The sequence below is a fragment of the Mus pahari genome, chromosome 18 (genome assembly GCF_900095145.1).
Source record: "Mus pahari chromosome 18, PAHARI_EIJ_v1.1, whole genome shotgun sequence".
Taxonomy (NCBI): domain Eukaryota; kingdom Metazoa; phylum Chordata; class Mammalia; order Rodentia; family Muridae; genus Mus; species Mus pahari.
The window spans coordinates 17,217,629-17,236,201 of NC_034607.1; the positions used below are offsets into that span (position 1 = coordinate 17,217,629).

An 18,573-nucleotide genomic window follows, 5' to 3' on the forward strand; every position below is an offset into this window, starting at 1 on the left:
TTGTCTTTATCTGCCCAATTAAAGTTTGTGCATCATAGGTATGGCCCTAGGAGCTACAGAATTTCTCAGTATGTCCTCTAAGCACTTGAATGGAAGTTTCTGCTCTTTAGAAGGCTGTATTTACAGGGCTGGGGATATGCTTTAGCTGGGAATTGTGAGGTTCTGGTTCTAGCCCCAGAATATATACATATATTTTAAAGTCTGGCATGATGGCATATGCTTATAATCCCAGAGTAAGGGTGGTGAAGGTATGTAGAAGCCTGGGATTCACTGGCCAGCTAGTCTAAGCCACTCCTTAATAAATTCTAGACCAGTGAGAGGTTGTCTCAAAAAACAAGGTGGATGGCACCTGAGGAATGATAGCCAAGGTTGTCATATGCTTTTCATATGTATGAACACATACCCCACACACAGATGCACACACACACACACACACACACACACACACACACACACACACAGAAGGTGATAGTCATTAGTGTTCTTGTTGCTGTGGCCAACTACTTGGCAAGAAGCAGCGTGAGGAACATTTTATTTCGGAGCTCGGTTTAAGGTTACGGTCCTTCTTGGTGGCGAAGGCACCAGCAATGAGAACAGCTCCTGGCTGTGGTGGCCGAAAAGTAAGGGTGATTGCTCACATCTGGAAAGATCAGGAAGAAGACAAAGATGGATGCTGATCTCCACCTCACTTTCTTCTTTCCACTTCCTTTCAGTTCAGGATTGGATGCTTCCTGTGTTCAGAGAGGTCTTCAGCTCACCCTCTCAGAAGCCCCTCACAGACACACTCAAATGTGTACTCAGCCACGGCACTCCAGGCTCTCCCATGCGTCTTTGCAGGCTACCCCTCTTCCTACTCCAGCCTTGGCAAGCATTCATCTGTTTTGATCCTTAGGGTTTTCATTACCTAGGACATCGTATATATGGCATTAGGTGGCATGTAACTGTGGATGTTGGCATCATCCTTCCCTGGACATAATACATTTGAGCCGTAGCTATGGGAACCAGGAGTCCACTCTTACTGTGTGAACTGCACCCGGCGTTTGTCTGTATGGACCGAAGATTTTGTTTCTAGTTTTGGGCGATTGTTAATGAGGCTGCCATGAAAATTCCTGTCTAGGCTTTTGGTTTGGACCATGTGATGTGGGTATGCTTAACTTTATAAGAAACTCTAAGGCTATTTTTTGAAAGTGCTGGGTGCATCTTGTTTTACCACTGGGGTTCTAGATATTCTGCATCTGTGCCAACACTTGGTACTGTTAAATCCCTTCCTTGTTTTGACTCTGCATATATGTGTGTGGAGAATGTTACATAAAGAGACTCATTCAATATTTAATTTCTGATTTTGTTTTAATTCTGGGGGTTCATTCAGGCTATTGCATATTATCACTGGTTCATTCATTTTAAAATTGGTTTTCTAAGGACTTCTGCTTTGCCTGTAGTTTGGGACTATCGCCAATTAAGAAAACACACACAGGTATTCTTGTGAACACAAGTTTTTATTTCTCTGGGTTAAATGTCCCCAAAGTGCAGCTGGTGGGTCTCAAAGTAGCTGTACCTTCCGTTCTCTGGGAAAACAAAAACAAAAACCAAAGCCCAGACAAATGGAAGGAGGAAATGAAGGTGCACTCAGAACTTGGGATTCTGATGGAAAAGGATGGTGAGGTGGGGATCATTATAGACCATGCTGTGCGGTCCTGTTTAAAACCAACAACAACAAAAAAAAAAAAACGGCCAAACTTCCTTTTTTTCAGTGTGGCTGTAGTATTTTACAGTACCCACCTCATCAGTGAGCCATGGGTGATTCATCCCCCCCTCCCCGCCCCCATCTTCGTTGGCATCTGGTATTGTTCCCCCCCACATGTGTACATATATGTGTGTATATGTATATATAATATGATATGTCACACACATACATGTCCCATGAACACATGTATATGTATATATGTGTATGTATATGCATATATACGTATATCACAAAGTTTTCAGCCACTATCAATCTGTGCCACATTGCAGTTTGGTTTTAATTTGCATTCTCCTGGTGAGTAGAGGTTGGACAAGCTTTCAGAGGCTGTCTCCCAGGAACTCATCATTTCCAGACGTTTCACATGGGAACCAGTCTCTTCACAGGGAGCTCAGCGCTGCCCTTGCCCTTGGACTGGGATTTTTCTGTTGAGAACCTGCTTTATCACACAATGGTTTCCCAGTGAATTCAGAGCAGCTTGGGAATCTCAACCAAAAAAGGCCATTTCTGCAATGCGTGATAAACGGCAGACTGACTTCAGAGAGACGTAAAGGAGTTAAGGAATGCGGAAGGACTTGTTAAGGAAATAGACACACTCGGGTTTGCAAACTCTTTAACCCACATCCCAAGAGCATCTCCCACTGACATGCGCGGAGATTCCTGCTCGGTCCCGCCCCCCTCAGCCCCTCCTTTTAGTCCACGACCAATTAGGGAGAGGAGGCGGGAACCCGGGGCCGCGGTGCGGCTTGGGTAGCATCTTTGGTTACTGTTGCTAGGGCAGCGGTGTCTACAGGAGGTGGGTGTAGGAAGTTTTAGGTGGTCCGGACTCGGAAAGGTCAAGGGTCAGGGCGGAGTCTCCGCTGGTGATGGTGAAGCAGACGATCCAGATTTTCGCTAGGGTGAAGCCCACCGTGCGGAAGCAGCAGCAAGGGGTACGGACCACCGGGCCGGGTGTGGGTCATGTGGGGTAGTAGGCGCGGGGCGGTCACGCACACTGCAGCCCCAAGGGAGGACGGGAGGCCCGCCCACAACCTCAGCCCCGTGCCCGGTACACGTGCGCACACTCTAGCACACTCGTGCACGTGGACATGTTTTCACACTCACCTGCTCTGTACTTCTTGCACTCTTCTAAATCACTGCCTCCCAGCCCTGCATACAGAGCTCCCATCAGGAGCCCTACCTGTCCCCAGTAGTGGGCAAGTATTGTCATGCACCCTCATGTATGTAAGCAGGATCATACAATTACAGAAAAGTGCAAGCACTTGACTTCGTGGCCTGCTGGGTTTCTTACCTAACTGCTTTGCTGTTAGGGTTTTTTGTTTGTTTGTTTGTTTTGCTTTGTTGTTGTTTTGACGTGTATTCACTGTTAAGTGTGCCATGTGTCCCCACACAAGAAACATGTCCCCCTCCCCCAAAAGCACCGATCGGCCTTCTTGAGGTGTGTACTAAATCCAGAAATTTGCCAAGGTGGTGAAGATGGGCGTTCCCTCTCTGCCTCTAGGGTGAGCATGGTCACAGCTGCTGTTTGGAGAAATCCCCACTTATTTCTGGTCCTCTGCTGGGGACTCTTGTCAGTGTCCTCATTTTACACACGAGGACACTATGTTAAGTGGCCAGGGCTCCCAGCTTGTGAATAGCAGGAACTGACTTTTAACTTTTACTTAATTTGTTTGTTCGTCTTGAGACGGGGTCTCGCTACACCAGGCTGGCCTTGAACTCAGAGAGATCCATCTGCCTCTGCCCCCTGAACACTGGGATTACAGGCGATCACCACTACTCCTGCATTTAGTTTGAAATGTTAATTTTGCATCTGTATCAAGAACTTTAATTGCTTTTGAACTCCCTCCACGTCCCCTCTCATCTTTCTCCCTTTCCCATCCAAACCTGCTTCTTATTTGTGGGGTGCAAGGAACTTTGTTTAGTTTTCATTAAGGATTTTGAAGATAAACACCCCCCCACACACACACCCACACACACACTTTTTCCTGACTCCCAAAGTGAGTATTCAGGCAATTTGGTTCGTATTTATGAATGTGTAAAGTAAGTGTACAGTTAATAATGTTTTGTCTCTATTCTGTTTCAATGTTGTGTGTATTTAAACATGTAACATTATGGCATCTTATAATTTAGAATCTGCCTCTGGTAATTTACATTCTTAAAACAAGGAGATTATAATATCTCTGCCACCAGCAGCAGCAGTGGCCCTTTATCTCATGACAAACATTCAGGAGAAGTTATGGGAAAAGACTCCAAAGGAAAAATTAGTCATTAAAAACTTGCTTTTATTTTATACGTAGGAGAGTTTTGACTGCATGTCCATATGTGTACCACACGCATGCAGTGCCTGCAGAGGCCAGTAAAGACCGTTGGATTTCCTGGAACTGGAGTTACGAATGGTCTGAGTTGTCACGTGGGTACTGGGAATTGAACCCAGGTCCCTCTTGTAAGAGCAGCAAGTACACTTAACCACTGAGCCATCTCTCCAGGCCCAATATTAGCCATGTTTAAAGAAACAAAACAGTAGGGAGGGTACCCTGGGCTTGCTTGCCTCTACCTCTCCTCACAGTCACCCTCACAGAGACCTTTTAAAGCACATGTAATACTGACCTTCCCGTCGGCCCTTAGCCTTTGTGCTGACTTAGCAGTCAGAGAAAAGGTGGCCATGGGGAGGGAGTCAGGCAGCAGTAGAACTGGGGAGCTCATGAGGAGTCTTGATCTATCTAACTCTTTAAGCCATTACATACTGACTATTTATAGAGTAGGCCAGGCCTGGTGGTGCATACCCGTGAATCCCAGCACTCAGTGGTGGTGGTAGTTGGGTGAGAGGGGACTGAAGCAGGAGGATGGCTGTGAGTTTGAGGTCAGCCTGGGCCACATAGTGAGTTCCATGCCAGTGTTGGTTACTATGTTATGAGACCCTGTTTTTTTTGTTGGATTTCTTTTTTTAATACTTGGGTGAGATGGCACACACCTTCAGTCTCAGCAGTAGGGAGGCAGAGTCAGGCGAGTCTCTGTGAGTTCCAGGACAGCCAGCACTTCACACTGAGACCCTAACTCAAAATTAACACACACACACACACACACACACACACACACACACACACACATACACACACACACACACACACACACGGGAGGGGGGAGAGACAGAGACAGAGAGACAGAGGTGGACAGAGGGAGGGAGGAGAGAGAGAGAGACAGAGACAGAGAGACAGAGACAGGTGGACAGAGGGAGGGAGGGGGAGAGAGAGAGAGAGACAGAGAGACAGAGAGAGAACAACAAGCAAACAACAACATGCTTCTTTATCTAAAGAGTAACTCTCCTGCCTCAGATGATAAATCTTAATAAAAGAAAGGCTGATGACGACCCTATAAGACTAAAGTTTCTGGTTGTAAGAACTTAGTTTCTTCTTTTTTTTGATGGTGGTAGTGCAGGGCCACTGGGGTGCTAGGGCACACCTTGCCACTGTCCTGCCTCCTAGCTCTCCAAGGACTTCGCAGTGCCTTAGCGAATGCCTTTTCTGACTACTGAGTGTAGAGAGATCGCAGTTGTTTTGTGAAGATGTTATCTTCCCAGTTTTGACGATGTGTGGGTGTGTGCGTGCGGGTGAGCATGGACACCTGACTGTCCAGGAGGGAGCAGCAGATCCCCTAGAGCCGGTGGCTCTGGGTGCTGGGGACCAAACTTGTGCCAACCGGAAGAGTGGCACGCGCTCTTAACCACCGAGATCTCTAGCTCCCAGGCCAAGATACAGATTGTTCACTAAAAGTGTGTGTCGCCCCAGTTTTGTGTATTTGTGCAAACCCGTTCCTTTCCTCCGCTGTCTATCTATCCAACTGGCAATGCCCTACAGGATAGGGCTTTTGAATGTCTCTTGGGAGAAAGAAATCTAGTCAGAAAGCTTTGAACCCTCCAATGCACCCCCCCCTCTTCTGCTCTCATTGATTTTTATTTCAGAAGATAACTTTTCAACCTGAACTTTTCATGTTTTAAGTCAGGTGTTTCAAAAAGAATCTGCTTAAGCCATGGCATGGTGGCACAGGGCCATTTCTCCCAGCACTTGGGGTTAGGGGCAGCAAGAGGTGGCTCTCTGCCAGCTGGGTCAACAGAGTGAGATCCAAGCCAACCAGGGTTGCATAGTGAGACCCTGTCTCAAATTTTTTTTTTTTTTTAAAAAAAATCTGCTTTGGAAATTATTCATACTTTTTGTAAACTTAGGTAGGGTTTCCCTGGCTAGTAATGTGAGTCTTACCCTCCAATCATGCATCTAAATGAGTCTAACTTAAACAGGGAGTATCGCCTGTAAGAAAGCACTTCATTTCCTGGTGAAAGACAAGAAGGCTCTTTTTGAATTTTCTTTTTATGGTGCATTACAAAATACTTCCATTTGCATTACATCATTTGAGCCCCACCCCCCAAGCACTCCTGCAAGGGACGCTGGATATTCTGTTTCCCAAACTTTATGTATAAGGGTCCCTTGATCCTGAGAGCGGTGGCTAGTTTCACACCTGGTAGTTGAGTTCAGCGCATAGACATTAAATCTCAGTGTTTCTTTATAGGCTTGAGTGTTGCTTTTCCTGGCCAAGAAAGAAAAGAGTAGGTAACAGAGACAAGAATCAGAAAACGGCACTCTTGTTAGGGTTTTAGGGCCCTCTATTTCCATGTTAGCTTGGAAAGTGGAGGTGATTTCTCCAAGGTCACTTAGCAAGTAGAGGCTCAGCTTAGACAACAGGCATAACATGCCTCCTCAACCCACATGACTTATCAGGTTCCAGAAACTTAGGATTCTGGGGGATGTAGCACAAACTTGGATACTCCTGTTAGCTCTCTGAGACAGTGCAGACCTCAGAGTTGTGTCCCTGTGTCTGTGGTTCACACATCCTCAGAAGTGCTGATGGGTCATCGTGCCCATAAGGTGAATTTCTCTTAAATAGGGGAGTGGTTCTTATCATAAGGCTTTCAAGGATCTTCTCAAGACAGCAAGGATGTATTCACACAACCAAATGTGCATATGAGCACAGCCTTGATACAGCACTGTGGTGGTTTGGAGGCGACGCACCCCCCCTCCCCCAGGCTCAGACATTTGAGGACTTGGTCCAGCTGTTGGCGCTGTTTCGGGAAGCTATGGGACCTTTAGAGACTGCAGTCTTGCTGGGGGAAGCGCATCACCGGGCTGGGCTTTGTGGGTTTATAGCCTTGTCCCACTTCCAGGTCACTGTCTTTGCTTCATGATTGTGTTTGAAGATGTGACCCCTTAGCTTTATGCCCTGGTTGCCTGATGCTATGCCCCATCCTCCTATACCATTATAGACTCTCTCACAGGACCCATAAGCCAAAATAAACTCTTGCATGAGAAGCCTCTGGTAGCTAATACAAGCATCAATTTAGATTTTTAACTCTTGTTTTGTTCTATGCATTTGTTTGAGCCCAGCGACAGTTCATATTATATGTAAAATTATATGCATAATTATACATGCTTTATGTATTATCTGTAAAAGGATACATATTCTATGTATTATATTATGAATATTATGCTATGATGTTTCATCACAAAAGCAGTTTTTGTGCCATTACAATGCTAATCATATCCAGGTCAGAGGTCATGCTGGAATTTTACCATTTAGGTCCACCTGTTGTTCTTGTATTTGCAGATTTACTCCATAGATGAAGATGAAAAATTAACACATAGCTTGGAAATTGTCTTACCCCGAGACCTGGCAGATGGATTCGTAAACAATAAACGAGAAAGCTACAAGTTTAAGTAAGCATCATATCTCCTTCCTCCTTGTTTCTGCTTCATTACTGAGCAAATGCTTGTCCTGTGCCAGTCCTGAGGTCATCAGCCCCATTTTCTGTGGCAAGCGTAACATGGCCACATCCGGTACCTAGAACTAAAGTTCATTATTGAGCCCAGGATTAAAAGGTAGGTTTCCGTGTTTGAGATTATATTCCAGGGCTGGAGAGAGAGCTCTGGCCATAAAATGCTTGTCTTCCAAGCCTGAGGATTTGAGTTCTAATTTGAAAGCTGGACATACAATACACTCCTAAAACCCCAGGAAGGGCAGGATGGGAGGCAGAGACAGGTAGGGCCCTGTGAGCCCACAAGCCAGCCAACCTGACAGAGTTCTGGGCCAGTGAGAGGTCCTTTCTCAGAGGGCAGAAGGGAACCCTGAGAATGGACATGTGAAGTTGTCCTCTGACCTGTTCACATATATTGTGAACACGTGCACCTGTCTGCACACAGATTGCACACACGTGAATATATATATATATATAAGAAAGAAATAACACAATTACAGTCTCAGATTCCACTTCGTTTTGCTCCCTGTGAGTATCTAGTGTGATTATTTTCCTGTTCTGCCCATTATGGGTTAGTCCCTGCACGAAGTCCATGAATGTGTAAATGTGATTAAAGGTGAGATGTTAAGGTCCAGTCTGTGTGCTATTTAAGTAGTCTTCCTTTGCAATATAAATGATACGTGGGCCTAAGGCACACATGTACACATCCGATGTCCCATGGAACATCTACTTGAATTGTGTCTATCCTGAAATGAAGTACTCTGTTTAGTATTTACTTATTCTGAAGATCCCATGTGAAAAATATAGAGAGAATGTAAAATATCCCAGGAACTTTTTATATTGACAAAAATCTGGACATTTTGGGTTAGATATTGTTATGCTAATTAACAACAACTACTTTGTATGTTATAAAGTTTGATCTTGAATTCTTCATTCTTAAGCAGGTAGATAATAGAGAAATTTGGATTGTTCTTGTTCTACTATTCTTTTAAAAAAAACCACAGGATGTAATTTTAGGATGATTTAATAATTACAAAGTTTTAAAAAATTTAAATTAATTTTTAAAAAATTAAATGTAGTATAAAAATATATTTGTGCATACACACATGAGTGCAGGTACCCGTGGAGGCCAGTAGAGAGTGTTGGATCCCCAGGGTTTGGCCTTAGAGGGAGTTGCAAGTGCTCTCCAGAGTGCTGGAAACTGAACTTTGGTCCTCTCTAAGAACAGCAAGTGCTCTTAACCTTAACGACTGAGCCATCTCTCTGACCACATGGTCCAAGGAATTCAATATATTTTGTAGGTATTACTCTAAAATTATATCTCAATCTAATCAAAACCTTGGTAGAAGGCCTAACATGTGGGAGGCCCTTGATGTGCTATTCGTGAAATCAGTAAGTCAGTAGATGGGCTGACCAAAATGAACTTTGTACAGGGAACCTCTCAGCATATGTTCTCTGGTGACTCCGTATCATCTTGAAGGCTCCTGGCACAGCTTGGTCAGATGGATTTCCTAATCCTCAGGGAAGTGTGGTGGGGAATGCTTTATTGACTCAAGGTCCCTAACACCAGATGGTAGAAGCCAGAGAGCCCTGTTCAGCAGCAGGCTCTCAGACGCTCTCTAGGAGGGCTAATCCAATACCAGAATAGATCAGAGTCCCCCAAGCTCTTTAGAACCCACACTCGCATGGTGGTCGTGTGTTCTGTGGACCTCTGTGCCATACTGGTATAGGATGTGAAGCAGTGATTCAGACACACTAACAACAAATGCTACCACATCCCATGTACGCTTGCCTCCTGTGTCCTTAGACCAGTGGCTCTCAACCTGTGAGTTGCAACCCTTCTCGGGGTCAAATAACCTTTTCTTAGGGATCGCCTAAGACCATGGGAAAACAGTGGCAAAACTACAGCTATGAAGCAGCAATGGGATTATTTTTGTGGTTGGGGGGGTCACCACAACATGAGGAACTCTCTTAAAGAATCACGAGATTAGCAAGGCTGAGAGCCACTGCTCTGGGCAGTTCACCATTTGCTCATCTTGGATGAAGGGTGACAAACCCTAGGGATCCTTTGAAGTTAATATTGGTCCCTGGCGATACATTCCTTTCTGCTTTATATTTCTAATCTTAACTCTGGACATCCGTCAGCACTTCTCGATGGTAACAACTGTATTCTATGTCCCCCCACAGTCTTGCTGCCTTAGTTGAATATGTATAATTGACTCGTGTAGGTAGGCATGTTGACCAGAGGTCTGTAGCCACCCTGAAAGTTCCTTAAAATGCCCTCAAAAGTATTGCTTGGAATTTTTTTATTATAAAGACCGTATCCTCTCAACTTTTATTTTGTTTTAAAAGAGTTAGGTGCTGGGCAAAGGTCTCAGTTGATAAAGTGCTTACTTTGAGAGCATGAAAACCTGAGTTTGACCCCTAGAACCCACATTACTACTACTATATTTTTTCACTCTACTTCCCAATCCCAACCCTCTAGCCTTCTTCTTCTTCCAGTCCTATCCTTATAAAGTGCTTCTCCCTTTACACCCTCCCCTTCTCCTCAGAGAAGAAGCCCCCATGGGTACTACCCCATCCTGGGGCACCAGCGGGGCTTATGGAGACTGAAGCAGCCACCTCCTGTAGCCAGGTGGGACTTCCGGTAGAGATCGGACATCAGCCCACCCACAAAACTTTCAACCCAGAATTTGTCCTGCCTACAAGATGCACAGGGATAGCAATGGACAGAGACTGAGGGAACTGCCAACCAGTGACTGGATCTGCGCTTTAAAAGCCAGATGGGTTGACATGCTGTGATACCAGAATCAGGGAGGCAGAGACAGGTAAATCCTTAGCACTTACTGGCCAGCCAGCCTAGCCTCGAGAATTCCAGGGCAACAGGAGATTGCCTTTAAAGCACAAAGTGGGCGAAACCTGAGGCATGCACCCAATGTTGTTTTCTGACCTCCACACACACAGACATATAGAAACAGACTGTGTCTCTGTCTTTGTCTCTGTCTCTGTCTCTCTGTCTCTGTCCCTCTCTCTCTCTCTCTCCCATGCATGCAGCTATACCTACAAACACACACACACACACACACACACACACACACACTCACACACACTCACATCCATGCAGATGCTCCTGCACACACATAAACACATACGCACAATTCACTCACATGTGTATGGCTGCACCTGCACACACACCCACACATACACACACTCGCATCCATGCAAATGCTCCTGCACAGGTAAACAAACACATATACACAGTACACTCATATGTGTATGGCTGTACCTGCACACACACATATGCACATACACACACACACATATACACATAAACACACACACATGCACACACATCCATGCAGATGCTCCTGCACACACATAAACAAACACATATACACAATACACTCATATGTGTATGGCTGCACCTGCACACGTACATATGCACATACGCACACACACAGATACACATAAACACACACACATGCACACACACATCCATGCAGATGCTCTTGCACACACATACACACAATACACTCACATGTGTATGTCTGCACCTGCACACACACACCCACACACATACATACACTCACATCCATGCAGATGCTCCTGCACACACATAAACATGCAGACACACAGAGATATTTAAATACACAGCAAGTATAAAACTATGACCGTCAGTGCTGTCTGTGGAAGATTCTCTTTTCGTGGGGGCTATACTTGCTGCTTAGCACCTCACAAGAGAACATATTGTCACTGGATTGTTCTACCGAGCTGGTAATCCTATGTGAAGTTTAAGAGTGATTCTACAGGCAGGATGAAACGGACACTCCCCCCGATCTCCTGTCCCCACCATTCTAATAAAGACCCGGCTCCGCAGAGCACATGAGCGTTCTCTGACTTTTGAATCATTGGCAAGAAGATGAGACAGCAGCACCCTAAAGCCAGCCACAGGAGGGGGTGCCGAGTACGTGGGCAGTGAACTGCAGCCTCTGCTTTCTGTCCAGGGATCACACACTTCACACGTGCACGCTTTCCTCACAGGGCAGGCAAACATCAGGAGTCCAGAGGCCTCTTATATCCCCTTCGTGGGTTTCCAACCCATGCGCTTCTTGAGGCTTTGACTCTGATGCCAGCCACAGACACTGCTCCTCTTGAGGGCTAAAAATACACAGTTTATCATTTGGTTCAAAGCTGGTGTGATTTTTTTTTCAGAGGGGGAGAGTTGTACAGATCTTGTCAAAGCCATATTGTTTACCCACCATTTGTGAGCAAGATCACAATGCCACAGTGTGGCAGATGACAGAGCCCACATTGTGTTAGGTTAGGTAAGCCCAGTGATGTCACTGCGGGTCGTTTACCAACCTGTTTCTGAAAACAAGATGCACTAGTCCAATAGCATTGGAAGGTTCGGCCTTGAGATAATTACCATTTTCATATTGCAGGTTTCAAAGGATTTTTGACCAAGAGGCTAAGCAAGAGATCATTTTCGAGATCATTGCCAAACCAGTCGCCGAGAGGTAGGATTTCCCAGGCTCCGTTCTGCGTCCGTGGCTTTTCATCTTGTGTTCAATCCTCAAGTGATTGTGGTAATTTGCTTCGATGTATCAATCTTAACGCTCGGACCTCAGGGCATGAAATGGTGATAGCATTAATTATTTCTATTAATAGCTGTTTGTTTTGGACTCAGATTGGGATCCCTGAAGCAAAGCAGAGATGAGGACAGACTAGCTATTCTTTTAGTCTCTCTTTGAAAGGTCCAGTGTGGGGCTGGAAGGATGACTCGGGGGTTAAGAGCGCTTTATGCACTTGCAGAGGCCAGAGTTCAGTTTCCAGAATCTACTGAGTAGCCCACAACCTGCTGTAACTCCAATTCCAAGGATCTGACACCCTCTCTGGCCTTCAAGGGAGTCTTTGCACACATGCACACATACTAAAATGTACACACACACACACACACACACACATACACACGCACAAACACATAAAGAGATCCTTAACCATGGCTTATACATGCTAACACTGTTTAAAGTGGTGTGACTCCTGGTGTGCGAAATATAGACACTTCTGCCTGCTATTTTAGTGCTTCCCTTGGTTCAAAATTTCTTTTATTGTTACTATTACAATTTCAATTTTCATGTGTGACTGTGTGGTGTATATATGTGTGTACACACGCATGCATGCCTGTCTGTGTGAGTGTGTATGTGTATGTGTGTGTGCATGTATGTGTGTGCATGTGTGCAGACATATGTGTTTGTGTGTATGTGTGAGTGTGTGTGTGCATGTATGTGTGCTTGCATGTGCATGCCTTTATGTGCACATGTGCATTCATGTGTATGTGTGTGTGCTTGTGTGTGAGTATGCATGAACTCAACTGTTCTTGAGAGTGTGGAAACTAGAGGTCACTGAAGGTCAACACTGAGATGTCTTCCTCAATGTCTTCACTACCTCATTTTTTTTGAGACAGACTTTCATTGAACCTGAAGTCACCATTCCAGGAAGATTGGTTGGCCTGTGAGACCCTAGGATCTGCCTGTTTCATTCCCTGTGATGGGGCCAAGAGCATGCGCTGCTATGCCAGGCTTCCAACAGGAGTGCTGGAATCTGAACTCAGGTCCCCATTCTCATATGGCAAACAAGCACTTTACCCACTGAGCCATTTGCACCAGTATTTCAAATCATCAGGTGGACAAAGAATATGGTTAAAAGATGACACTCCGGAGGCATAACAAAGATTGGTTCTATTCTTCTTCAGCTTGGTCAAAGCTTGGTCCTTACTTCCTAGGGCCATCCCTTTTAGTATATGCAGACAGTTCCAGGATGGTGAGTGTAGTAATTTGCCCAATGTTGTTAGACAATCAGATGCAAACATATCAATGTATCTTGGCAAACAAATTCTCTGGGTCTAGGTCTGTGGTTGTCAACCTGTGGGTCTTGATCTCATTGGCAAGCCTCTGTCTCTAAAACTATTTATTTTACTATTCATAGCAGGAGCAAAATTACACTCACAAAGCGGCACTGACAATAGTTTTTATGCTCCGGGGTAGTTCACAGCATTAGGAAGGTCGAGAGCCACCGGTCTAGTCACGCCCTTGGCAAACATAAAGTCCTTTGTGTGGAATCTCACCAAGAGCAACAGCTAATCAGGCTGCTTTCTGATACTTAAGCCATCAGAAGGGTTCACTGACTATTCATTCATCTTTACAGATAAGATAACACTTATGGTTGCTAAATGAAGCCAGTTTTCTAGTTCAGTAGCTCATGTCACTCTCCTGGGGACGCTGGGGGGAAGCCTACTGTCACACCTTGTCCCTCACACTTCTGTGTTATGGATCTTGCTCAAAGCAAAGCTCTTTCTGTCTCATACAGTCATCTTCTCTGATAAAATACAATCAAACAGACTTTAAATAGTTTCATCTATATCCACAGTCAGGCAGCCTTGCTTTGCACGCAGTTCCGGTGGCCCCAGTCAGATGTCAAAGGTGACTGAAATCACATTCCTTCCAGCAATCATTTGGGTTAGGTTTTTTTTTTTTCCAGAGAGATAGTCTTGAATTTCATTTTAAAAATTTGTATTTGTGTGTATGCATATGAATACACACAGGTGTGTAGGTACCTACAGAGGACAGAAGTGGGTACTGGATCCCCTTGAACTGGAGATACGGTTGGTCACCAGTAGACACGTGGGTACTGGGGTCCAAATTCAAGTTCTCTGTGAGAGCAGCAAGTACCCCTGACCATTGAACCATCCCTCCCTCCTGTAGCCTTTGTATTTTACTTGGCAACCTTCGCGCGTTCATGGAGGGAACCGTGTTTCTGTTTCCTGAGGGGCTGGGGGGTCTTTCTCCTTTACTGACTCCCACATGTCCAGTCCCCACTATGGACACCCCCCCCCTCCTCAGCTTTTCTTTATCTCAGATCTTTATCTGAAGATGATGACAAGTTCACAGATAACTCCAGGATATTTTTAGCCAATCCTATTCGCCTTACTGTCCTTCCAAGGATTGATAGAGAGTGACAGTCAAGGCAAGGGAGGGCCTTCTGGGAAACTCTCCCTGCACAGATGAGTAGTGTGGACAGCTGGCGAGTTTTTACTCTACTGTTTGGGTTTGTAACTGACTATCCATAGCATAGCCATACTTAAGACATACATTACGTACCCTGGGTGTGACCGGCCACAACAGTGAGTTTGCTCAGTTCCTTGTCACTTGCAGATGAAACTGGAGCATGAGCTCGCCTGGCATGAATTCTACCCTTCTCTGCGAACTTTGTGCTTCTATTTTATACCCACTCTGTGTTCTGTGTCGGAATTGGCAGCATATCACTTGCCATCGTTAGATAATGCTAAGAATCCATTTATGTGGGAAACAGATGGTACCTTGACACCTTCAGAGCACTTTCCCGGGGAGAGTCTCACTCAGTCCATGTAAGAATCTTGTGGAACCTCAGATATGACAGCTCTTGCTTTTGGTGAGAAGGCAGGACACTGGGCATCCGACGGACAGTCGCCAGACCACGCAGTAGGGAAGCTGTAGCTGTGAGGTGGGAGCAGATCTTCCCCTCCCTCTGCCGAGAGGCGGGGTAGGATGCTTTCATCACACGTTTAGCGTCTGTCACCCCTGCCAAACTCCTGGGTGCCGCTCCTCACCGAGAGGTTATTTCTTCCCAACCTCAGCCCCTCTCCCTCTCAGCATAGTTCAACCACGTGACTCAGATCCCTCTACCTTGGACTTTGAGACAGGGCAAGCTGAGCTGTGGGTCTGCCTGGGGCTGCCTGTGTGCTCAGGGGGAGGGGCTGGTGAAAGCAAAACTTCCCTTTAACTTCCCAATTCCTGGGTTTTTCCTTCCTGTGAACCATGCCCACAGTCTCTGACGGTCCTGCAGCTCACTCACTCTCAGTCACGGTTCCATGAGCCCAAATGATGGCTATTTCTTTCATGTGTCCCGAAAATGTCTTCATTCCGTATAAATACTCTCAGAAGAAAAGAATTAGAACATATGATTCAAACTATTCATCATTCATTCAGTGGAATAATCAAGTTAATTAGTTAATTAATTAATTAATTCATTCATTCATTCAATTCGAGACAGAGTCTCACTACATAGCCCTGGTAGGCCTGGAAATCACCATGTAGACCTGGCTGGTCTCAAACTCACAGAGATCTGCCAGCCTCTGAGATGAATGGCGCACTGAGCAACGTTCAGTGACTATTATACTAGTGATGTGTCAGGCCCAGACTATAATCCTAGCTCTTAAATGGCTGAGGCAGGAATTCCCTCATTGAGGGCCAACCTGGTCTATAGTATTGACACACACAAACATAGAGAAATAAAAAGAAAACAGTAAAAACATACACACACACACACACACACACACACACACACACACGCACACACGCACACACACACACACACACCCTAACCAAGTCTCTGTTCATATGTCAATTCCTGATGTCTCCTCCTCCACGACCTGGTGTATATCCCTGATGCCATTTCCTCATGCACTGCCCGCTGTCCACTGTGTGGTGGCACACACCTTTAATCTGGGCTACACCTTCTGCTGGGGACCATATAAGCACAATGGAAGTCCAAGGATCTAGCAGTTGCCGAGTCCCACACCGCGAAAGAGCAAGAGCCAGACTCCCTTCTTCCAATGTCCTTATATGGTCCCCAGCAGAAGGTGTAGCCCAGATTAAAGGTGTGTGCCATCACACCTTTAATCCCAGATGACATTGGACTCGGAGATCTCCCTGTCTTAATCTTCTGGATTCAATCACCACTGTGTCTCAAGATCTCCATACCAAGATCCAGATCAGAAACTTCTATCTCCCAGCCTCCAGATTAGGTTCACTGGTGAGCCTTCCAATTCTGGATTGTAGTTCATTTCAAATATAGTCAAGTTGACAACCAGGAATAGCCACTACAGGCGAACACCCCATGTCAGGATGAGGTGCTTAATTTTACTTGGGCATGGTAATTAGGTGAGCCAAAAGGGGCTTTTGATTGCTGGACTTCAATACTTGGAAAGTTGAACCCTGGCAGTCAGCTTCAGGAGGAGGAAGTGGCCAAATAAGGGAATAAACCTTTCAGAATGTAATCTAACGGTTTGTGTGTGTGTGTGTGTATGTGTGTGTGAAGTTGGAGTTTATTTTTTTCCAACTTTTTATTAGGTATTTACTTCATTTACATTTCAAATGCTATCCCCAAAGTCCCCTATAACCCCCCCCCCACTCCCCTACCCACTCACTCCCACTTCCTGGCCCTGGCCTTCCCCTGTACTGGGGCATATAAAGTTTGCAAGACTAAGGGGCCTCTCTTCCCAATGATGGCTGACTAGGACATCTTCTGCTCCATGTGCAGCTAGAGAGGACGGAATGGAGAGAACCAAGGCCTGCCAGAGCCATGTTTGCCACACTCGGGTGGCTAGAGTCCTTTCAATAAGAGGTGGGAGGGAAGCAGGCAGTGGTCTTCTCCCTTTTGTGGTCTCTCCAGGTGCCTGCTTGCTTTAGATTCAAATCAACCAATGCTCTCTAACTCTCTCCTGGACCCTGGTCACCTTCCCTTGTACGTCTAGATGGACAGGCGATGACAGAACAGAACCGCCAGCCACAGGTTTTAACACTTTCCCATTGCTCCTTCATTCTTACGGAATAAGCAGTTCAAACCCTACACCTTACTCGACCATCCTAGGGAACGGCTCTTTTGAGAGTATTCTCCACACTCTCTGCGGCTTCAGTGAGTCCGTCCTGGTCTGAAGAAGGCAATGTTAGGAGTTAGGATTCACCTTTCCCTGAAGCTTGGTTCACGCGTGCTTTGGGTTCCGTCTGCCCATTCCTCTATTTCCTCGGCTCCTCCATTCCTTCTCGGCTCTGTGCTGGGGTTCATGACTTTCTGCCCTGCTAAAGCTGCCATGGTCCCCCCATGTTCATGTAGAGCACAGCCTGTCACATTTCCTGTCCTTGTGATCTTTAACTATGGTGCCACCATTGGATACACCTGCAGCGCTTTGTTCTTTGATGCTGGATTCCGAGCACCCGGGGCTGCAGCACTATGCTGTGTAGGCCGCTCGCTCCTACATGTCTTATACGGTAGTTGAGACCCTGTCCAAGGCAGCATTTCCAGAAGCCTAGCTTCGTGGATTCTAGATTTTCAGCTGCCATAAAGACACAACGCCATCCTGATCTCTCTGGGACCTTTGGATCATTAGAATGCCATTGACTAAGCTCTGGAGACCATGCAGGCCTCAGATATACACCAGCTTTAACATACATAGAGTTCCAGGACCCCAAAGAAGGCTCACAACTCAGTGCCCCGGTTAAACACAGCACACGTGACTGAGGCTCTGCAGAGTTTTGGCGGCTATTCCGGAGCAAGGTCCTGTTTTTTTAATGAATTGGATTCTGCATCATTTTGTCCAAGTTTCTCTGCAATCCACACGTCTTGTCTGGAATCCCTTTTGATATTGCTCCAGGCTAAAACAGCCAAACCAGAGAGAGTACTTGACCAGAAATTCAAACCTGAGAGCTCAAAAAAAAAAAAAAAATGTATATCTTTCTCCTTAAACCAGTTGCGTGGTTGTTGGGCTAGAGTCCTTCTGAGGATGCGAATAAGAGCTTATTAAAAGCTCGCGGCTTTATCACGTGGTTTGCATAATTAACATCTTGACAATCAAATATTTTTGCATGAAGGGAAAATATTGTTAATATTGTTGAGCTCATTTTTAAATGGCTGCTCAAACAAAAGGGCAAATTCTGGTTGTGTCTACTTCAGAGGATAATCTTCCTGGAAAAAAAAAAAAAGACAGTGAAGACATGCAGTGCTTGAGGTCCTTTGTTTAAGAAACGCTACCTTTTTGTGTAATTTGAGATTCAGACAGATCTATCAAGCTAAGTCCCTTACAAGCATGATTCATTCCATTGTCCTCGCAGTGATTTAAGAATAAGATGTCATGTTGAGCCATTTTGTTTACTGTCATGAAAAAGCTCTTTTATCTTCCATCCAAATAAGAAAGAATGTTTAAGTCCAGAGGTGTTTT

At 45.5% G+C, this 18,573-nt stretch overlaps 1 protein-coding gene across 1 annotated transcript in view; it reads left to right on the plus strand.

Moving 5' to 3' along the window:
• The first annotated feature begins 2,592 nt into the window (after positions 1-2,592).
• Kif6 (kinesin family member 6) overlaps positions 2,593-18,573 on the plus strand; it is a 286,100-nt gene continuing 270,119 nt past the window's right edge. The window contains exons 1-3 of the mRNA XM_021218471.1: positions 2,593-2,673; positions 7,394-7,503; positions 11,984-12,058. Coding sequence (XP_021074130.1) covers positions 2,608-2,673; positions 7,394-7,503; positions 11,984-12,058 — 251 coding nt within the window. The 5' untranslated portion in view covers positions 2,593-2,607. The remainder of the gene's footprint in view (positions 2,674-7,393; positions 7,504-11,983; positions 12,059-18,573) is intronic.